Raw genomic sequence first — 24,368 nt, forward strand, 5'->3', positions numbered from 1 at the left:
CACCATCCATGCAGTCAGAAGGAAGATTTCATTTTTTACCTTGTGTATGCTGTACTGCAGCGCTTACACACAGACCACACCCAGCCCTGAAGGCTGACGCAGAGGTTATGTTGTGATAGAGGAGTGGGAACAGTTCCAGGTGCACTGCTGGAAGCACAAGGATTTGAAGGTAGTATCAAATGGTAGATGGAAATCTAGCATCACTGAATCAACATGAAATCCAGAGCACAACAGAATTAGCACCTAGGAGTGTCCCAAACACCCAGAACTTTTAGCATCAGTATGCTAGAGAAGGCTACCTGAAATATTTTTTCCCATTATAATACAAAGATTTTGCTCAGGTAAAATACACCTTTACAAATCATGTGCCTGAAAAGAGAATTTTCATCATTGCTCATTGTCATTGCAGGCAAGCTTGGAGAAACCAGATGAGACACTCTTCTCCACATGCTACACTGGAGGAGATACAACACGTGTGGTATAGACTGATGCAAATGGGCCAGAACTGGGGTAAGGAGTGATGCTTCCCTCCACCTCACAGGTGAGGAAGGTAGACAATTTGCCACAAATCACCAGGGAAATTCAGGGCCACATCTCAAATTGAACATAAACTGTCCCAGGTTCTGCAGCATGATTTCTGCATGGCAAGAAAGGAGATGTTCAGTGGGACAGCCCCAAGAGCAGCAGTGGGGCAGTGCCTGCTAGGCCAACATGAATCTGATACATTTATTAGGAAGGGAAAATAAATTAGTGAATAAATTCACTCTTGTCCCAACGTATAAGGGTGTCCCCATAAAAAAGTGTCCCTGCCCACTGCTGGCATATCACAGAGAGATTAAGGGTTTAATGGAGCAGAAAAAGACGGTGTCAACAGCAAAATCTGTTACTGCAGCTGTACCTCTTCAGAGCATTAAACTGCAAATTGGGTATTTGCACCCTTCTCCACAATTTCCTGGGGAGACCACACTAAGGATACAAGAGAAGTCCAGATATAGGCTCAGCACTGCCAAAACTTCATTGTAAGTGGAGAGAGGGGTTTGCAATCAGCTTGTAAATCTGGAAATATTTGGCCTTAAGCTCATGTCTGTCATTAAACTGTGGCAGTTTCTGGTAAGCAGGCAAGACTATGTTTTTCTCATAACTTACTGGTCTTGCCATCATCTTCCAGTTCACTAAGGCAAAATCCTATTCTACCTACCTCTGATGGCATGTGAGCCTTCTCTTTCAGGCAGGATTACCCAGCTAGTCCCTATTTACAATCCTTTATCATGCAAGCTGGATACTGTACCTGCTTGCACATCCTGAAGATGTGACTGCAGTTTTTCATTATTGTCTCTGAAAACCATTCTGTATCCTTTTGTAATGCAGGTAGATAAAACTGTTCTCTCCCTCCAGGCCCTATAGTATTTTAATTTTTCAAATCTTGAGTAAAGCAAATAAAAAATCATATTAAGTGACTCTTTTTACTGCTGTTCATACCTAAGATATGCCATTTTGTGGTGCATTAATAAGAAATAGGTATGCCAGAACAAAGAATTACTAAGCTTCACCCACAGTGCATTGTAACAAAGCATTTATTTCTGGCTGTATTCAGCCACCACCTGTGGCTCACAGTGCATCCTGACAACTGCCACTGGTGTGTGACCTCCTGAGCAGTCCTCGTTAGCACAGTTTCCTAGCCTATCATTTCACAAAAAGAAATTACTATGAAACAGCTCCCAAATGAGCACCTCTCCCTGCAACTCAAATTCAGGGGATGAGGCAAGAGACAGAACACCTGCCAGAGAACTGGAGATTTTGTATGTTGATCAGCAGTGGAGAGCAAATAAACCATGTTCTGAAAATAGAAAATTGGCTTCCTCCAAATGAGGAGAGATTATAAGCATCTATGCTTACTCTGAAAAGGAAAAGCAAGTGACTGACTCTGCATGCAAGAGTATGCAAGTCAAAGGCAAGGTAAATTCCCAGCCTAGATACTGTTCAGCAGGCAGAGGAAATGCTCCCTTTCCCACAAAGGCTTAGGTTTCTGGATGATGGAAACACTGTCCCTTCAGTGTAGGCATGACTTCAAGGAGAAAAGTAAAAAATAAAAAAAATAAAATAAATTGCCTTCCTGACTTTTTTGGTTGGTACCTTTCAGGCTCTTGGATGCTGTGTCCTTGGAACTGAAAGCTCAAATGTGACTGCAGAAACAGAATTTTTCTTCTTTCTTCTTCAGTCATTTGTCAGAAACAAATGCATTTGCTTATTGATCTACCTGTAGAGAAACACAAAGCAATACTTCAAATATCCATTCCAAATCAGAAACAAAAGGTAAAAGCCAAACAACTGGGTGCCTGCTCAAGGATCATAAATTTCTTTATGCAACTCCGTTTCTCTAACAAGCTTCTTTTCCTGAAAGTACTATTTAAACTTGAAAAAAAATTCTCTACTTTAAAGCAATTCTGGAATGGCAGAAAATAATTGATCAGAGTACTGTTTTGAACATGTTTCAAGTGTTCATCATGAAGTTTCCTGAATGTACTTGACTGGTAGCTCTGGAAATAAAAACTAGGGCTAGAAAGGAAACAGAATATGCTGGCTGTTTCACTCCAAACACATCTCTTAAGCCTCACACAAAGGAACATATCTAGAGTGGGGAAGACAGCTCTGTCATTATGTCAAAGATGAATAAAATACCCAGGTATACATTTTGGATGTTCAAGTATTGAAAAACTGTTTGTCATTAATTATTAGGCTGCATGTAGAAAGAGAAATTAACAGAAAAAGGGGTTCTCTTATTCCCTAGTCAACCAAATCTGTCAAGCAAAAGTTATTTTCACAGATTTTTTTGTCTGTGTAGTAATTTTGTATATTACAAATTGTTAACAGTTAGTTATGATTATAAAATAATTCTTAAAATATGAAACAGATCCGTTTTATGGCATCAATCCAAAATCATTTGGTGCAGCACATAAGCTAGTATATGAAATTTGCTGAAGCCAGGGTTTCACTCCAGCTATAAAATCACAAGACTAGAATACAAAACAGACCATTCAAATACAAAGACATTTATGAACCTTAACTACCTGTGTTTAGACACTGTGAGATCAGCGATGCTCAGAACAAGAGGAAGTGTTTACAAAGTATACGCAGTCCTATTCTTTGATCAATCCATAATAATAAAAAATACTTTATATTTGGGGTATTTCATCCAATCTTCAAGATCTCTCATAGAGGAGTACAATGATAAAACATGGGGCTGGCTTTGTCTTTCACAACACTGAAATCAATCAAGTAACTGTATGCAGTCCAGAGGGATGATAAATCATGTTTGTCACACCTACAACCAATTTTCTGTGGGGGGGAAAAAAAAATCTAGCAATTTAGAGGAGCCTAGATGCCTTATATTTATTCTTCCCTGAAAGCCAGAAGTGAAGACAGAATGCATCTCTCCTTTATCTTTTTTTTTTTTTTAATTAATAAACATCTTTGTAAATAGAGCCTTTCTATTTAGAGCTACATTTCTTACTACAGCTGAAGCTTCTGCTTGAGGCAGAAGCTATTTGAAATGTTTGAAACAGCACTCTGGGCTCCATGTAGTGACCTAGACTGCACTTCATAAAATGAAGTTATATTAATCTCAGCATTTATCAGGAAGCATGAAAAAGGTTAAAATGCCTTAGATTTTTTTATGAAAAACAATATCATGAAAAATCCTTCCTATTATATCTGTTTAATTTACTATCTCCTTCTACATATATATTCTTGTTACAAGATGTTTGTTTTCTTTATTGGTAAATCCTAGACAATATGAGATTTTAAATTAGAAAAAATACGTGCTGTTGTGAGCTCTTAGTTGCAGAATTACTTGTTTCCACTAGATCTCCTAGATACATCACTGAGCTATATAATCCTAATAAATATTCAAGCAGGTCAGTCTCAAATACAGATGCTTACCAGGCAGATGATGTTTCTCGAGCTAAGAAAACACAGGAGAGTAATTTTCTCTGCATCATCTCCAGCCACCTTTTGTTACCCCCAGCCAAAATTAACAGGCACACAGAAGCATTCATGCAGGTTCAACATGAGAGGTGAACTTGTGCCTCTGGGTGTGCCGTGAGACTCATTAGTTGCACTGCAACAGTGACCAAACAAGTCTCCAGAGCGCTGGGACTGAAAACACAACCTGAAGTCCGGGGTAGAAATAAACCACATACTAAGAAGACACAAGAATAAGAAATATGAAATGCACAGAAGAACATCTGTGTGCAGAAATATCAAACACAGTAAGACTTCTGTTCAGATAAACAAGGACAGCTAGAACGTGCTATTTTGAGAAGGTGAAAGTAACAGTTAGCAGTTGTTTCTCATCATACAACATAATGATATGATCAGGCACACAGCTTAAAAAAAGAAACATTTTTTCATATAATACAAAATCACATCATGGAAACACAAGAATGCCAAGGTAAAAAATATAAGTTACTTCAAAAAACTGCTTTAAAATTCACGGACTACCCAGAAAACAATCACTGCCCACTTGTTTCCTTCCTTTCCTAAGCATCCAATGAGTTGCAGCTGCCAGGGGTGAGGTATGAACTAGAAAGATATAGGACTCACTCAGCTTCATCAGGTAGAAAAAATTCATTTCAATTCAAAATGCTCAGTGACTACAAAGCAGCAGCAATAGCAATGAAAATTTAAGATTAGCCCATTGTCATAGGTTAGCAAGCATAGTCCCGGAAGGGATGTCCTTGCTAAGGGGTGCTTACAGTTTCCTCTGGGAACTGCAAGAACCTATCAGCGGCCAGTTTGAATATGGACAATTCCCTAAGCCACTCAAAGTTGTGACCACCTCTGTGATCCACATTTAAGAATACACAAACTCCCCCCCCAAGCTCTCTCTCGTTTCCGGCGCTGGCACAGGTGGCTGCGGGCCCCGTGTGGGGGCCAGCGGGCCCGGCCAGGCCCTGCTTGGGCCAGGTCAGGCCAGGCCACGGCCATCCTGGAGCCATGGACCTGTTCCAGCCGTGGAACCCCCCCCACTGCCTTGCCGTGGGCAGCCGGAGCGGCTCGGCTCTCCCCCCTCTCCACTGCGATAAGAAAAATTCAACATTCCAGCTGCAAAGCTGCAAGGCCGAAATGAGATTAACCCCTTTATTGATGTGAAGAGCTGAAAACCTGAGGGAAGAGAGAGAGGAGATGGTTAAAGCTGAAATTCTGTTGTGAAGCTATGATATATCAGAGTATCCCGTTGTAATTTCATGAAGATATGGGGGGTGGAGTGTTCAACTCGTGAGCAAAAGCACCTGCGCTGAGATAGGCAGATGCTGACGCAGCTGTAATTCCATGAGAAGTTTGGACAGGGAGAGATGAACCAGAAGAGGACTTTTGCTCCAAACGGGAAAGGAGAAAACCTCAGTCCCTAGAGATGCTCCCAGAGATAGTCCTAACAATGAAGATGAGGAAGACCCTTTGCTCCCAGGGAAGGAGAAGGGCCTCTGTTTTTGTTTCTGAATGGCTCAACCTTAAAATTGTACCCCAAAAACCTTCAAGAGTGGACCCTCAAAAGCAGTTGCGGGAAAAGCTGCAAGTCAGGGGAAGGGACTCACATACAGGCAGAGAGACTCCTCTTCCTAAATGGACTGAACAATATTTGGAAGTGGGCGGCTGTCTCGTTGTGATACTGTTTCCGTAGAATGAGCAAGAAGAGACTTCTCTTTCTAAATGGACTGAACAAGGTTATTATGGAAGTGGCAAACAGACTGAACATCTCAAGGGTTGTCTTTTTTACATTGTCAGTGGGAGAAGGGAGGAAGGTGGGGGGGAGGAGGAGAGTTCTGAAGGTGGTATAATTTTTTTTTTTCCTTCTTTTAGGTCTGTTAATAAACTTCTTTATATTCTTTCAAGTTTGGTGCCTGCTTTGCGTTTCTCCTAATTCTTATCTCACAGCAGATAAACAGTAATAAGTATTTTGGACCAAACCAAAATATACAGAATAGGCAATATACATATATCAAACTTGTTACTGCCATTCTATGCTATGAGGATTAGGGCTGGGATTGAGAGATTCCAAGTAGCTCCAGTACTTCACACCTAAATTACAGAGCTACTCTCTAACCAAAGGTCTTTAAAAACAGAAGGTGCCATGACTAGGTTGTGTGCATTTACTTAATTTACAGAGCTACTCTCTAACCAAAGGTCTTTAAAAACAGAAGGTGCCATGACTAGGTTGTGTGCATTTACTTATTTTTATTTGGACTGAAACAAGCAAAGAAATCCAGGTTCTAGGTGCCCTTGTGATCACTCATAAATGCAATTCAGTGCACTAAACCCCAACACATTAAAATAATCTTTATAAATAATTATGAGCTGACACCTAAGAGCTAACATGGCTGAAATGACAAATCAGAAATGTCATCTCATGATATGTTAGCCCAGTGTCACTCAAAGCCAATGTATTTTAACTCATATCAAATTGCAATTGCCAGCTACTGCGGACTTTTCTTTCCTTGAACAAGGTGTGGCTGAAAGGCCTGCCAAGAGAAACCTGCCTCTAAAGCATTTCTTTTGGAGCAATCTATAAACCTTCTGCATGTGCCATTAATGTTGGACATTGGGCAAGGCTGCTGCATGTCAAAGTGCTTCCATGGTGGAAATGAATGCTTCCACACCCTGCTTTGGAAAATAAACCAGGCTAATAAAAATGTCTATTATAAGCTGAGAAAAATATTACAAAGCTGAATGAAAGAGACTTGGAAAACATCAGAAACAAGACCTGGACTGTTCTGTCTCCAAAAGTTCCAGGCAAAGGAACAGGTAAAGCTTTCTGAACACTGAGAAGAGGAACAGCATGACTAAAGGCCTTATCAGACACCAAAGCACCCTTCTCATAGACATATATGAGAAACAGACACATTCCAGTGCCTTTTGTTATCATTGCAATGCCATATCAATAACCCAGAATTAAGAGTCAGAAAGTGAAGACTCCTGTTCATACAAGAGCTTCTGCATTGTCAAAGATCCTGAAAAAGTTTATGTACAGCAAGAGAACACAGACAGCAAGGGAGGCACAGGCTTCATCTCAGGGTTAATTTGCATATAATTTAATTTCATGTATTTTCTCACTTTTTATTCATTGATTTCAAATCGTTCCTCAGTATCCAATTGCCAGCTCGTATTGGATAGGCAAGTGGCCAGCTGAGACTATGGACATAATCAACATCTATTTTAACAACCCACCTCAAACCTTCAGTTTATTCAACACGTAAATATAAAAATATCTCTGGTCACAGTCCTTTCCATTTTATATTTTTATCATCTGCCCCTCATATTTGTTACATTCACTCATCACATCATCTCATAATTTAAACTATAAACTGTTAGGGACAAAAAATGTTCTGTCTTCCATATTCTTATGCAATGAGACCACGAACAGTGAGACCCTGACACAATAGCTCCTTTGGAAATCAATACATGTAATAATGTTATTATATCCTTCCAACCATTTCTTTATCATTTTGAAGTATGTTTTTTGCTATGTATTTTTAGGACTAGTAATGGAAGCTGCTCTCTGATTTGCACCTCTTTGCATTTTGCACTATGCGCCCCTTACAGCACACATCTTCCATAGGAAAAGTGTGTTGTAGCAGCAGCAGAGTAAATTAATTCAGCAGGGTTTGTCCTTCAGAGGAAGATGCCTTGGTTTTGTCATGCTCCATATTTTTGTGGTGCTCTAAAGTCACAGGACAGCAATCCACAGTACACAGCACCTCAGTATTGCAGTGGAGATTAGGAATGGAAATAGTGTTCTCTTGGAAAAAGCAATCTTTCATTCTACATCTAGTGACCAAAGTGCTGCAACTCAGGTGGCTCATTATCCTTTTAGCAACTTCCATGTTCCCACAGCCTGATGAAGGAAGCAGACGGATCTTCAGACATCCCTGGTACATATTTTCCCTCTTTCCAATTTGTTGAACACAGAACACACAAAAAGAGACAATGGCAAAATGAAGTTTGCCTGAATGTTTCCATTAAGCCAAAGCTGTTTCTAAGAGCAAACCTGACATTAAAACCCCATCTGGGGAGTGTTTTCAACTGAAAACCTGCTCAGAGAGCGCATGCACACAAAAGGTCTCCTGCCTACCAAAGGGAGATGCTTGTGGGATTGAGTCACCCTCTTGTTAGTAACAGTGAATAGGAACAGCAGCATTTTCCTCTGATAATGGAACCACACCATGCCCTGAAATGATCACTTTGTACTCTTTGGTTTACAGGCAGGTTTAACATCACAATTCTTCTGATAGTGCGATTCTGTGCATTCATAGAAATGAAAATCTGTATGGTTTGGGGGATTTTTTTGAGGTATTTATGTTCTAAAAACCATGAGTATTAAAAAAAGTCCCTCAGATGTCAAGCACAAGACTTTTCTAGGTACCTGATGGCTGTTGACACACAGCGCCCACAGCCCATGTCCCATTTACTGCACAACCAGTCCAGCGTGCAGAAAACAAACATACTGATGCTTTTATCCCTCCCTTTTCTATTCCAAAGCCACCCTGTGACCCCAAGGACCAGGCTGGACTGCTTTCAGTGCTAACAACTGTTCTGAATCATGAGCAAAGCAGGACTGATGGCCAGCAGGAGCCTTCTTTACACTGGGAAGTCAAGACTTTACCAGTCACTTACAAACATCCACTGAGACTAGTTCAGAAGTACATCTTTAATTATTAGAGTTCAGTCTTCCACCTGGCGGAACAAACATGCAAAGTAACCCATGGATTTAATAATTTACCCTCTGCAGCCACAATTTGGCCATACAGCTAATTCATGCTGTAGATTCTGCTCAGTGAGGCACCACAAAATTATCCACACAAGCAAAAATAAAACCACTTCCAGTGAGTAGATTTAGGTTAAGCAACATTCAAGGGCTTGCATGCAAGATTTTCACCACAGTGAACCATGAAGACATTAACACTGTGATACATTAGATGCAACAAATGCATTTATTTACTTAGAGCACAGAAAAGAGCCAACTTTTCATTCCCAAAACAGTCATTCAGCAACTGTTGAAAATTAAGACTCTTCAAAAGTACCCAGGAATAGCATGTGTTGGTGGTGTTTGTTTGATTTTAAATGAAGTATTTAGACATTTGGATTTTAAAGGAATGCCATCAACCTTCAATTTACTGGTAGAGAAAGGAAATAAGATACTTCTAGAATATTTCTACCATTTCATTTTAGTTCACAGTATTAAAAACCTTAGTCCAAATCAACTTGCTTTTCTCCTTATGCAGCTATAAACTGAGCATTCAACTTGTGAATGAATTCTCACATGAATTCAGCATGTGAGATCTGAGTTTTCTAAGCAGCTGGTCAATGCACACAGTAGAGGCCACCTGCCTGTCAGGCCCAAATTCCTATCCTCAGTTGAAAAAAGTAATGAAGAACAGTTTAGTCTGATACTAGGAATCTCAGCCCTGTTGAGACATAATGGCAGTATAAACCTTGCTCAGTAAAAGGGCTCTATTCACTTCTTTATAATGTCAATTCAATTTAACAACAACTGTTAAAAATAGTCCTTACTAAAGCTTGGGATGCACTTATTTAGACAATTCTTCCAGATTTATGGACAACATCAGCTATTAGTGATTAAATGTTCTCTATAGTTATGGTGATTAGGAAGATGACAACTGGAAGAATAACACTATATACAGGAGCACTACTTTCCTTTCTGTTTTAAGACCTTGTTGTTTCAGGCCACGGAAAGTTCCTCAGGTGATTTTTGTTAGAGAAAATTATTATTGCAATCATTCTGAATGAGGAAGACTCAGACAGGTTTAGGTCTACTAACATGAAGGGGGAAAAAAGTAACTTATTAGGAACAAACTTCTTTGCTGGCAATAACTCCACTGAATTAAAAAAACTTCAGTAACAGACTGTAGTTAAGAAATGCAGCATTTTTTCAGCTTAAATGTAATTAAAACTTTCTTTAAACAAATCTTATTAACATTACCACAAAATATTGAATCATTACAGCTGAAGAGTGCAAGTGAAATTTTTGAAACAGCATTAAATTCTATTTAGGAAAAAAACATTTCTAGAGTTTGCTACTTGATGAAAAATAAGATCAACTACCAACAACCTTAAACTGAATCTAAACTGAGAACTGAGATTGCTGGTGGCTGGCATTACTGCAGAGAACTGGGTTTAGTGATCTAAATCTGCACAATAGACAGTTTAATAAATATTGAACTTATGAAATAATCATGTGCTAAGAACACTACTTGCAAAAGTATGACAAGTCTGTTAGGATACAGCTGTTGTTATTCAGACATAAAACCCATTTATAGGAAGCACTTTAGCAGAACCAGTTATACAGCTGGATGGCATACACAGAGATATGATTTTTCCCTCCAAAATAAGTATTTAAGCCCCTTAAGTAAGTGTCACACAGGCGAACCAGCTTTAATAGTTTTCAGCTACCTACCGGAAACAAGTGTCTCTCCTCTGCCATCTAATTTGATCCATGCTGGGAGCACACATTGCAGTTAAAAAGAGTGAATATCCCATCAAACTTGCTTGACAGCCAATTTAGATATTCCAGCATGATGGTTGTGCTTCAGATCACTTTGGCCTTCAGGTTGGAAGCAGTTCAGCAGGCTGAATATTCTACTATTTTCATTTCTGATGAGGATAGTGATGTTGGTTTGGCTTTCCCTCAGAAGTGAAGTGTCATTTATATATGCTCCAAAACAATTCAGAAATCAAAAGCTTTGCCTCTAGAACTGGCATAAATATAGTCATCAGACCTCCCCAGTGTAGCTACACCCCCCTGGATAAGTTTAGAAGAAAATTAATTTCTTCACTTATCATTTTCATTTGATGGGAATTTTAGAAAGGCAAAGGGAGGCGTTTATTTCATGTGACCTATGAAGGTCCTTGGAATTTCCATTGTGTAGGGGCTTTTTCCTAGGTGATGCATGAAAAAAAATTGAATTAATTGGGACTCTTTAATCCAAAACTGCAAAATCCTGAGGTTTCAAGGTAAGGCTTTACATAGCTCATGAGAGGGAGCTTAAGCCAAAACACAGAGGCAAGAGACAGAAAATCCATGAATATCAGTGATGAATTTTAAAAGGATATTCCAATGTATTTTTCCACTGCATAATAAATTTGAAATCTTTACAAAACAAAATTATAACAATCTTTAAATGAATGGTAAAAAAGGGAGAAATATACTTTTTAAGGCTCATTTCTAAACACGCCAAGTAGAAATAGACTGGGAAAGGAGTACTGCACTCCTCACATATGCTTGCATTCACCAGATTACTGTGGCTGCACTACTAATGTATTTGACTATTGTAACTCTGATCACACACCCTACAACTCATTTGAAACACGTATTTAAAGATTTTTTTTTTTATTTTTCTTATTTGTATGTTAATTCAGATATTTTTCCTCATTATTCTTGACATACTAAAGTAGTGATGAAACTGAGAAGTAAGACCACAGGTGAATACCTAAATCCAAGTGAAAAGTTTCCCCAACTGTAAAAAATTATATTTCTGTTAATGCTAGGTCCTGGAAAAGAAAGTTTTGCAGCCACTCCTTAAGATATCATAATAGAGAGAAAAATTTGATCACTGTAAATAAAACCACTCATCAACAGTGCCTCCTGATTTAACAGAGACACAATGTAAGAAAATCCTTGCATCCTTCCTAAGCCACAGTGGACAAGGATTCTCCTTTTCTTCCATTCAAAGTCTTATAGTAAGTGCAGTTATTATTGGTTTTTACCTACAGCATGTTAAGAACTTTACATATTTTTAATTATGCTCCAATACCAAAAATCAAATTAGAATCAAAGTCATCATAGTCATTCAGCAGGTTTCCTGGTATTTTTCTACAGTCAACCATTTCTCTGAAAACTGTAGCTGGCCAAGCCACTGACACTTCAAAGACCTGAACACCGAGTGGCTGAATCACACATTTCTGACTCTTCTGTCTCTCTTAGTTTGCATCTATATTCCACCCAAAAGCACTACAGCAGCTGCCTGAACCAAGGACACTTTCAGCTTAGAAGATTAAATTGTTATTAAATGCACACATCATAGACTTTAATGGCCAAAGGGGCCAGCCAGGCCATCTACTTTGAACAGCACAACAGAGACCATTACATTTCATCCAGTACTGCATGCATCCATTTGACTGGTTCAGTTTGAACAAAGACACTTCTGATCTAAACTGATTTTAAGTGAAGTTCACTTTATGAGTCTGGCCATTGAGCAGGGCAGAGACTTTGTTTGCATAACACCTACCATGATACAACTCTGATCCTGAGTAGAATGCAATATTCTTCTTCTAAAAAAAAAACATTGTGCCATATTTTCTATTATACTGATGTCTTTTTCATTATCTCATGTTCATGAACCATCTTAATTCAAGTTGATGATTATGCGACCAAACATCTTCAACTTGGCGGAAAACTTTCATTTTGGCTAGAAAACACAGCTTCTCATGATGCTTTCATTGTGGTTGTAATTTTTATTCTAAGAGAAATTGAGAGCTCATACATCTTACTTTTTTCCATCCTAATCACCAAGTCCTGCTCTCCCTCAGCTGATACACACTGATTTCACCATCAAGTCTCTAGCTACTGATCTACTTTTCACCCACCCTAACCCACTTCTAAAGTCTTCCACTGCTTCCTCTGTTAATAAGTTAGTATTTAGGTATATATTCCTATGCATTTCACAGCTATAATTCACTCTTGACAGTATCCCAACCATTTTTCTACCTGTTTTTCAATCAATTTACCTATATAAACACTTCCGGCTCCTTGTGGGGTTGAATTACAGCCATTGATCATAACCTTTGTCCAATTCAAACACTGTAAATCCTTCAGCACTTGAGGGATTTAAACAAATCTCAGCAAACAAATGTGTTAAGGGGTGAAAGTCTTTTTTTTCCTTTCTGTCAACTAGATACCACAGGTAGAAGTTTTGATATTGAGGTAATACCATTACCAAGAGTACAAGCATGAAAAAAAGTGATTCTTCTATGGGTTTTTAAAGGACTTCAAATGGATATGGATTTTAGAATATGCTATATATGCTTTAAAAAAACCGTAACAATTGAAGTACCATGATGTGAAATACGCCCAAAAGAACCACTCAAATACTGAGACCTTGAATACATCTTTCCAGCTGTTTTTCTGATATGTACTCGGGGAAAACAAGGAAAGCACCTGTAATAGTTTGCGATCAGTAAGCTTACCTGAAAGCTCACACACACCACAAACTCCTGGGGAGGGAGCTGGGGAAGGGGTGAGAATCAAAGCAAAAAAAAATCCCCAAACACCTCATGGGTTGAGATAAGAACAGTTTAGTAACTGAAACAAAGTTTTTAAAAAAATTATTATTATTACTATTATTATTACAGTAATGAAAACGAGAGAGAGGAATAACACCCAAGAGAAAGAAGTGATGCAACTGCTCACCACACAGTGACTGGTGCTCAGCCTGTCCCTGAGCAGCAATTGGTGATTCTCAACCAACTCCCCTCAGTTTATACACTAACCATGACATTCTGCAGTATGGAATATCCCTTTGGCCAGTTTGGGTCAGCTGTCCTGGCTGTGCTCCCTCCCTGGCTTCTTGTGTACCTGGTCACTGGCAGAGCATGGAACATTGAAAAGTCCTTGATTTAGAGTACACCCTGCTCAGGAACAATTAAAACATCAGTGTGTCATCAACACTGTTCTCATACTGAGTCCAAAACACAGCACTGTAACAGCTGTAGGAAGAAAATTTACTCTATTCCAGCTAAAACCTGGATAAATTACATGGGCTGAAGACTGTCTGAGATGTTCACCATTTTCAGGAGAATCTCTCAGCACCTCCATTTGCTCTGCTTTGGCTCATGCTGCCAATCAGTCTGAGTGTGTGCAAACTGGGTCCCTTCTGGAAGAAATTCACACAAAAGGCACATTTTGCACATTCCTCTACCTGCTAATGACCACCCCAGCCATAGCCCAAGACAAAAACTAGTCCAAAGTAAACCTCCCAAAACATGCAGAGAAGGAACACAGCACGCTCAGCATCAGGTGTGTGGCTGCATGGATCGGCTCCTATGGTGCCGTGACGGTGGTGGCTCCTCCTGCCATTCCCAGTGCCAGGGCACCACTCCTCACCTCAGCAGAGCACTTTTAGTCACACTCAGTTGGGGAGCTCCTCACCCTTCCTTCTGCTGAACACCTGACAGCGATGCTCTCTTCATCATTAGATCTTGAAAGGCTTTGAAGTCAGAGACTGTTTCACTGTCTTTGAATGCTAGCACTTCACAAGCTTTGGGCCAGCATTCCTTTTGAACCATCCATCTCCAAGCTGAACTGTGGTACAATTGAGATCAGATGTTGGATGGAAAGAAAACTGCTTCCTATATCAGTATGATTGCTGCACAGGGCTATGTTCTGGCACAGTGCAACCCCTCAGAAATGGAACCAAATATTATCTTAGTATCTCCTTTACTGACACAGGATACTGAAGTGTCTTCTCCAGCAAAATTTCAAACTGTAGATGTGCATCTCCTGTTTTTATTCAAGTAGCAAAATATAATAATTTACTTTAAAGATCCACTTAGAAGAGTTGAGACTTGCAAAGAGATCCATCTGCAATGTGCAGAAACATTTTCTTTTCCACTTGTAAAATAGGAATTGGAAGCTTGTGGGGCTTTGGTTTATTTGGCAATTGGGTTTGTTGCTATTTTTTACTATTTCATAATTCTATCAGGGTCCCTTTTGTTTTCAGAATCCTTCTAAGTATAACTTTAATAGCGCTACTACAAGGCAGGAAATGTTTTCAAATGAATTACTTACATATTCCTAGTGATTCTGCCTTTCTAATCTCAAAGAGCTCCATAATCATGAAACAAGTGATTCTTACTGAATTTACAAAGCAGTAAGAGCTTAAAGCTCCTTGGTGTCCAACAGCTCAAATGCAGGATTCTCTTTTGGATTTTTCCGTATTATCAATTCCAAAATATTCAGCTTTCAAAGGAAATTCAAAATGGTCAAAATGTGTGAAATACAGTAAATTGCCATTTTCTTCAAATAGCAACAAAAGCATTAATTTCAATCCTTTGCTAGTTACTTGCAACTGTATGCTATAATCTGTACGTTTTTCTGCTATAGTTGTCCTGATGAAAAAAAGGAAAGCAAATACTGTTTAAAGCAATTTGTAGTACTATTAATCAAGAAATGTAAACAGACAGTAATGAAGTACGGCAATAAAGCCCAAAGGCTTTGCCCCATACCCTTATGTTTCTTGCACTTCAGTTTAAGATTTTTCATTCAGAGGATTTGTGTGGTTATATTCTCTTCATTGTAACAAAGACTTATTTTCAAAAAAAATTTTATGCTTGAATTTCTAAAAATAAGTTTAATCTAATGTAGCAATCCATTATAGAATATGTGTGCAAACAACCCATTCCCAAAATAGATTTCAAAGCTGAAGCAAAGTTCAGAAAGGAAGAGCTGGAATTTTAATGTCTATGTGAGCAGGATCAGGGCTGAACCAGAAATTACATTTTCCTTTCACTGGGAAACACCACCTGCACCCACCGCCCTGATGACTTCATTCTTCTCCCAGCTGTTTCACTTAGGAACATAAATCTCACTGCAGGTCTGAAAGAGTTTCACTTCTATTGAAAGAATCCACAATGTCCACTGAGGCACCTCAAACTCAGGTATTCAGTAATGCAAAATCAGAGCACAGTTACCACTTCCAAAGACACTTCCTATTCAAGGCAACCTGCACCTTTCATCTGCCTGTCACTTCATGTGGATTCCAGGAAAATTTTAGAAAAATACTGCTAAACTCTGATTATGTTCTCTTCCAAGCATCAAAGCCAGCTCTCTAAATTTGGTGTCAAGGTACAAATTAAGAAGCTGATTTTCCTCAGCTCCTCCTATAGAAGAGACAGACTCCTCCAGAGGGTAATTTTGATCATAAGAACTCCTACTTAATTACCATCCCAATATAGCTAAAAAGAAAATACAAAAAATTTTGCTTTGCAATTTTTTTATTAAGATGATACATAGAAAACTGACCCAAAAGGAGATAAAAATATTTGAACATTTTGAAGAAAACCAAAAAAGGTAAGTCAGACAAAAATTACCTAATAATTGGGAAGTTTCATCTCCCATCCTTAAACACACCATATAAAACAGCTTCCTAAAGCAGTAAGAATAAATACTGGATGCAATTACAGCTTTTATATTGGTCTTTCTTTTTTTCAGCCTATTCAAAGCACTAAATGCTTCTGTATTCCAAGTGAAGTGCATATTCCTCAGTATAGGGACAAATCCAGCTAAAGAAGGGAAAGAATGAAAGAAAAAAATAACACAAATAACAAACAAGTAATGCAGCTGCTTAGTCTTCAGTGAAGTATGCTTCCAGTCCTTCCAGTTCTGTATCAGCTGTTGCATTTGAAGAGGTGGGAGTAGAACTTGAATTCATGCTTTCCTGACTATTATTTTTCTGTTGAAAGTTTCCTGAGTTATTGAATTCCTTCTTCAGTTCTCTACCACCACTCAATAGCTTCTGACTCTCCGTGAAGTACTGATTAGGATGATTCAAAGAAAACCCAATGTCATCAACCTGCACATAAAAGGAAAGGAACACCAAGTTATTACATTTATTTCTAAAAATAATCTTTTTCATATTCAATAACAAATTAATCAACAATTTAATAAGTTCCAATTTTGTTGAAGAAAAAAGCATCAGTTTGTATATACTATCTCAGTAAATCTTAGCATGACACAGATCTAGTTTCATCAGGATTTTTCTTCCTTCATTGTAGAAATAAAATAACTTTGGCTTATTCAAACATTATTTCACACTGTCTTTACTACAGTAAAGAAAAATAACACCCCAAAGCATCTAAAAACACGTAAGTAAAACAGCATCTCTTTAGAGATGCAGGACTATTGAACCTACACCTTAAAAGGGACTTTCCCCCCAAAAGAGGGAGTGAGACAGGTCTAGAGTGAAAATGAAAGTGGAAAATACTACTAGGAGTTGTAGCAACTGCACAGTACAAATTTAGACTTTAAGTATCAGTGTGAAACTGCAAATGGAAACAGGGAGCTTCACTTCTTTCCCTGGTTTCCCCAGTAGGCACAAATGCAATATTTACAAGGGAGTGGCCAAGACAGAAGCCCCACAGATCAAGCTTATCTTTGCTCCATCAGTGCCACCATCAGCATCCTGACTCTAGATGCAGAACCAGTACCACAGAACATTTAGTCTTCAGTGGAAAAAAATACAGAACACTAGCATAAGGTGCAGCATATTCGTATTACTACTTTTTACTTAGCAGGTGCATTCTTTCAGCTTTGCAATTATTTGATAAATGAACATTCAATTAACGCTCATCAAATATTTCAAATCAACAAAGCTTTCAGCTTTAAAAGGAAGCTATTCTGACGTATTCACCACAAACCACAGTTATAACCTTTGTATGTCTTTTGGGAGGCTCAGAAGTTAGAAATGCTTACTTCAAAAGGTGCTTTCACCTCCTATTCAAGGCAACCTGCACCTTTCATCTGCCTGTCACTTCATGTGGATTCCAGGAACATTTCAGAAAAATACTGCTCTTAAAATACATTGGAAGACTTACCAAACATGGGGTACAACAAACCATGAAAGACTAAGAGTCATATACAAGTAAATTTCTGCTCCCACTATATTCCTTTTTCCCTGGAAGGGAGGAGCCAATTCAGGCATAATAAGCAACTCTGCACACACACAGAGTCTCCTGAGGACATACTGTGGCTAATTTAATAGGCCAAACCCCATCAATTTAAATTTCAGATGCTTGTGAATAATCATAAAGCAGAGGATCAATGTGTGCTCTAAATGGAACCCTCATTAAATGCATTGCCACTGCCTAGCTTAGCTCCATTAGAAAATGGCGACATGGATAACAAAATCTAATTCAGACACAAATTAGCAACTGTAGTCAGTGACCTTGCTTGAAAAATCTTAAAAGTAAGTAACAGTCCTAGCACTCTAATTTGGTACTCCAAGGCATAAAGAAAAAAACCAAAAAACCTAACCCAAAGTCATCACTGAATTTCATTTTAGTCTTATCTGGATGAGTTTCATCCAGCCAGCTTTCATCCATGCTCCAATTTTCATTACATGGAAACTAAATTACTTCTTTACATGAAAAAGACTTAAAAAGAAGTGATATAGTGAAAAACTGGCTTTCCTAGTAGAAGCTCTTAATTAGCTCTGGGTTTTTTAACCTTAAAATCTCAGTTCTCTTCAGACCAATTTAAGAGTCACTTTGTAACTCTTAATTTTATTCTAAACTCTTCTCTCCCCAACAGACTGGAATAAGCTGTAGAAGCAGCTCATTGTATGAATGGAGCCTACAACCATGTTTTCAGAGGTGATTGATGATATTTGTGGGTTTTAATTTGTAGGTTCTTAAAAGCTATTTACGGCTTGTTAGTTAAAACTGTTGTATGACTCCATGTATCATTTTTCCTTTTCAAACTTAAATGCTAATAAATAAAACTCTACCAGATGAAGCTTAGACAACTCCTAATTAAAAGAATTCCATCCCTTCAAACCATCACCTTTTTGTGAGAGCCTAAAAAGAGAAAGGGGAAGATTTGTTCATTATCTTCATTTGCGATATAGTGATATAAAAACAATTCTGTTCTCTAATTTTCAACAGCGTTCAGGGAGCATTTCTCTGAATAAAAATATTCTGCTGTGGCTGGGAATTCACAAAAAATTTGAACACAACAGTGGAAGTTTTTTCTACATTAGACTGATCATACTACTTTACCTAAGTTTTACAATGTTTTTAAGTAATATAGATCAAAGCGCATTAATTTTAAAAGCCTCATCATTAACTTAGCAGTAAGTTAGCTGAGACTTACTACCAGAAATAGAGAAAGTAGATTTCTCTAACAGCTTTGCCAATTCACACCTGTAAATCTATCTGGAATCCACCATACCCAAAGAAAAATGTATTTTCTGTGAAGTAAAAGCTTAAGCTTTTAACATGCAAAAGCTTTAAAACTTTAATCTTTTAAACAAGCAAAAAGACCTGCCACTTCAGACACAACTGTATAATCCATCTAAGTAGGTGATACTAACATACTAACACAAGACTTTTTTTGGATTCAGCACATTTTGCACACACTGGTTCTCATACAAACTCCAGTTTAGTATTCCTGCTATAGGAAATATTGTTTTGAAAATCCTGAAATAATAATTTTGCAGCTATAACATCTTGGGGTTTTAAGCAAGAACTTTTAAAATGACAGCTGATAATGCTACAGCTGATATTACAGAAAAACCACGTGGAGCAATCATGGTGCTACAGCTTTCCTTTCTCAGACTAACTGAAGAGTTAACAAATTGCCTACGTGTTTATTAGTTCCTGCCTGAAGACAATGCACTGGACCACACAAATGATGTCTGCTTTTGTTCTGTGGTTGTGAAACAGTGAAACCAAAGTTCAGGAGAGCTGTAGCATTGAAGTTAATAAGCCCAGGTTACACAGAGCATCAGCTTTTTGTTAGCCTGTGCTATTTGAACCAGTAGAACTGAAGTGCAAGGACACAACCCCCATCACCCACCCCCTAAAAAATATATCTAAACATTTTCACTCTAGTCCAGCTGCATGTATTAGCATAGTTTTAGTGCCAAGTACTAGACTACTGAAGCTGACCCTGTGAACTGAGACTAATAAAATAAGTCTCTGTTACAAAGTCATTCATAGTCAATCTAACCCACATACACACCATAACTTGCAGGCAACACCAGCAGCTCTTCCCAACATATATCAAACACTTTCTTGGTAAAATTTTTACATAGTTTAAGTTAAAATTCTCCATGTGAGCAAGTCTATTATTTCCATGAAAATTTTACATAAGATTGTGCCCCTGCTCAAAGAAACAATCAATGTTATGCTAATTGATTCTTCTGAAACTTCCTTCACTGAAAAACTCTGCTAGTGATACACAGGAAAGCAAAGGTTTGATTGAAAACAAAGGTCACCAGCTTCAAGACATCTTTTACCACCCCACAGAAAAACATTAAAAATTAATAAAGCATATCATTGTAGAATAGACAAATCAGTCCAAGCAGGCTGGTAAGTTGAGCAGATACACTCTGTAAAAAAAATTCCCATCATAAGCATGTGCCATTCAAACTACATTTGGTGTCTGTGTATTCTGCTTTCTCTCATTGAAATAATATCAAGAGCAAAGCAGAAAGATAATTCTGAGTGCAAGCAGCAAAGACAGATATGTATATTACCACAAAATTGATAAAAAAATAATGCTTTTCTGGGATTTCCTATAGAAGAATGGAAAGACAGCTTTCCTAAAATGCACAGTACTGATTTATCTTTTGATGAATGTTGACCTTGGGGTCTGTAGTCATCCTGGGTAAATATTATTTCTACTGACATGAGCTTAAACAGGGCAAGTGTTACCTAGATTTAAAATTGTCATTCTTTTTAATAAATAATGTTCTCATATTTTCTAAGACTGTTAGACAAAGTGTTCCTCTCAAAATACAGCTGCCAAAACAACACTGGACACAGGCTCAGGGTACGCCTTTGCTATACATTCATACATATGACTGCTGAAAATATGTGAAGACAACCAGTTCCACTTAGATCAACTGTGAAAACTGGTAAGAACAAAAAAGTCAGTGGTCACTGCCTCTGGGGTGGGTGATCTAATCCTCATCCATATCCTTCATAAGGCTGTCCCCTAGTCTGCTGTTTGAAAGGGATGTTTACATTTTTTGGTTTGTGAAGAGAACAAAGCTATAAGAACAGCTATGCTTCATTAGGTTGGGCTTTTTTACAACAAGGAATCTTGAACCCCTGCAAAAGCTGGTTCTTTAAATCAAGAAATTACACAGGAGATGGAGTGTGGCCATTTGTTATCTTAAAATCTTTTGGAGACAACAGTAAGATAACTTTGCTTACAATTAAGAAAATGGAAAAGCTCTGAAAATGTTCATTTTGATTTAAAAAAATAATCCCATGTGACAACAAATGTGAAAAAATACCAAGTAAAAATTAACAATAAGAACCATGCAAATGCTAGGAGATTAAGTTAAGAGGTTTTAGATTCTTTGTGTTTATTTTTTAAGGTGTATCTAAACACATCAAACTTGCACAATGCGTTAAAGCCTACAAATTTGATTAAAAGCAGGATATTGAAAAAGCTAAATGACTTGAAATAGATAAGATTCCGCAATATTGACCTTTTCAGGAAGATAGCATAACATTTTACATATTGTAAAGTTGAGGATATTAATAAAATCAATACATAAATGCAGAAAATGGCAAAAGAATATTGCAAATTGCTGAAAAATAACAAGGCAAAACAGCTAATGCTGGATGTGCAAACAGAAAATAGTCTCTGGGCTTCACTCCTGAGTTCCAAAGCCTTCTGCAAAGACAAAGTTGGTGATAACAGCTGAACAAAGAATAGTAGCTACTCACATCATGCGTGAACTCGAAGTACTTCTGACAGGCCAGCTGGTAATGCATGCCCTTCACCAGCTCCAGGATCTACACGGAGGGAGAGGAACATGACAGTCACAAGTAGCACACATACACCTTCATGATACTTTCAACAACAAGGAATTCCTTAACAGCCTTGTACAAGAGCTCATGGACATTTGCAGCACATGACATCTGTGAATCCTTCTAATAGCTGACAACATTTAAAAATGCCCTGGCTACATTAAAAACAAGATGAAACCACAAGAAGTTACGCCTGACCCTTAAAATGTAATTTCAATACTCTTAACTTCAAGAGTAAGTTGAATCTATATTTTGGTAATATAATTGTGACAGTTATTGTCAAACTATCATATTGCAACAACTCTTCCATAATTGCAGACATAAATCTAGTAATTCAAGTGGTTGAAGCATGAAGCAATCAAGGACACGATTTGTATTTTTATTTTCCACATTACCAGTTCATGCAGATGCACAGTAAAATACTACCGTGCTCCCATCAAGAAAATTTAATGCAAATCCTTTAGACAAGTATCTGTGAGAGGGGAATGCTTTTACCTTCAATCAGATTTGCCCTTTTTGAAATGAAGCTATTTCTAGTCAAGCTCAGCAGAATATGTGAGTGAATAGGCTGTTTTGAACACGTATTAGGAAAATCATGCCATCTTTTGTAAATACAATTTGCTTTCCAATTCTACTTCAGGTAATCTCTTCTGTGCTGCATAAAGTCCCATTCTTATCACCAGAATGCAATGCTGGTTGAAATATTTTAAAGTTTCATTACCTCCTCCCTCCTTTATATAATCAAAATGTATGCTCTCTCTGCTTATCAAACAGAGAAAATTGCTGGAATTAAGAGACAGCCTCAGTGGAAGGAAAAATAGTTTTCAAGAAATGTTAATTTCAAGCCATTTCCCAAGGTTGACCTTTGCGTCAAACACAGCAATATACAGCTTAAATCCCTGCTGTACTCATTATCGGATGCTGCCATGTATTTATTGACAGGTATATAAATAAATTACATTTGCTGAATGGATAAAAACAGCAACACACTGCCAGGAAAGTACTTAGTCCCATTATTTCTCTGTAATAGCCCAACTGATTACATTTCTATCCCTCTTGCCACCTCCTGTTAAACATTCTGTAAAAGAGAAAGGCCAAGGCCAACTAGGCAATGGAGTCTGAAATCTGGCACTATCTGTGTACATACATATATTTCTGGGGTTTTTTCTCCTCTCTCCTTGCAATTGACTGAACAAATTAGTAGTTAAGGATTGAAAAAACTCATCTATTCTAAACACTTCCATTTCATATTGCCTTACACCTTCTTGCTTGTTCCATACAATGCCATGCAAAAGAGGTATCTTTATTTTGAAGAAAATGCTAACCATGTTATATGTGTATACTTTCTTAAAAAGTATTTTTCACCTAATATGGAGTAATTATGAGAAGACCTATTCATCTGTTGGTTAGTTAAAAGAAACATTCATAATATTCTGTAGCATTCAGGCCTGTCTAACCTGAATTTTCCAGTTGAAATAAGTCAGCTAATTCAATCTAGTTCATAAATACTTACAGTTTTCTCAAAATTCTTCTTTGTTTAATCAAGATTACAAGTAATAAAATTATATAAATAAAAAGTTTTCTAAATGTAGGTGTAAATACATTCTAAATCTCAGAACCTTAAGTGAGCAAACAAACTCAGGCATGCACAAATTCTTAGTATAAACCCCAAAAGATTAAAAGCACCAAGGCTCTCTTATAACTTCAGGAAACTTTTTGAAAGAGATGATCAGTTAAGAGTCTAGGAGACATTCCACAGCTTGTCTAACTTTTGAATTGCAGACCACAGTAACAGATGCTTTTTGTATCAATGATGCCATTGTTCAACTACTCTGAAAAGCAGAAAAGACAAGGATTACCAAGCTAGCTTTTAATTAACTAATTCACAACAACTGAGGGGATGAGAGATCGAGCTGCTGCTATCTTCTCTGACAGTTCAGCAGGAAAATGTTAACTTCAAGTGGCAGATACCAGATGAGGGATTGCTGACTGACAGTGCACAGATGATGACAGAATAAAGGGGCACTTACAAATAAATTCCAGTTCAGAGCAAACTTTTGGAAATCAAGCTCATCCTTGGCAAAAACTTTACCCACCTTTAAGGTGGAGACGAGGACTTCATTGAGTCGATGCCGCTGACATATGAAAGCCATAAGGGTCATGTTATCAGAGCTGGCCTCTAAGTCTTAAAAGAGCAGCCGTGTTATTTCACAACATCTCAGTCTTCACTGCCCAGCTACACTGTCGTTTCACCACGGAACTACTGTCCCACTCCCTTGAAAATCCCTATCAGATCTCTTACAGGCTACTATTAAGTCACCACACAGATTTTTCTGCTGTTCTGCTATGAAAACATATCTTGGAGAACTGCTGTGAGAGGAACCTATATCAGCATTCTCCAGTGAACTTTGGTAACTGGGTGTTCATGCTACTTCTCTTCCTGACATTGATAGAGTGCTCCAGAGACCAGATGCTCACCAGAACATTCCAGAGAGCTTCATCCAGTTTGTAATATTTATCAATGTACGTGATTGTACTGGTAGCCATCATTTCACTCCTGCTGCTTTACACCATGTGACCTCCCCAGCTTCGAATGGTTGGCCAATTTCAGCCAAATTTGACAAGTAGAGATGAAAAAGCTAAAGGCTGATTAAAAGTTGTGGTTGGCTAGAAAAGCCAGACCAATATTTGTTGCTCATCCAGAAGAAAAGAAAAAAAGCAGTTATAATTCAGCTCCTACTCATTCCAGGAGG

At 38.0% G+C, this 24,368-nt stretch overlaps 1 protein-coding gene across 1 annotated transcript in view; it reads right to left on the bottom strand.

Annotated features, from left to right (window-relative positions):
- Nucleotides 1-16,155: 16,155 nt before the first annotated feature.
- The window catches only part of PRIM2 (DNA primase subunit 2), a 96,539-nt gene continuing 88,326 nt past the window's right edge, over nucleotides 16,156-24,368 (bottom strand). The window contains exons 12-13 of the mRNA XM_082303037.1: nucleotides 21,532-21,600; nucleotides 16,156-16,643 (exon numbers count right to left, since the gene is read on the bottom strand). Of these exons, the coding sequence (XP_082159163.1) occupies nucleotides 16,416-16,643; nucleotides 21,532-21,600 (297 nt within the window). The 3' untranslated portion in view covers nucleotides 16,156-16,415. The remainder of the gene's footprint in view (nucleotides 16,644-21,531; nucleotides 21,601-24,368) is intronic.

This window comes from Coloeus monedula, assembly GCF_965178545.1.
Source record: "Coloeus monedula genome assembly, chromosome: 2".
NCBI classification, from domain to species: Eukaryota; Metazoa; Chordata; class Aves; order Passeriformes; family Corvidae; genus Coloeus; species Coloeus monedula.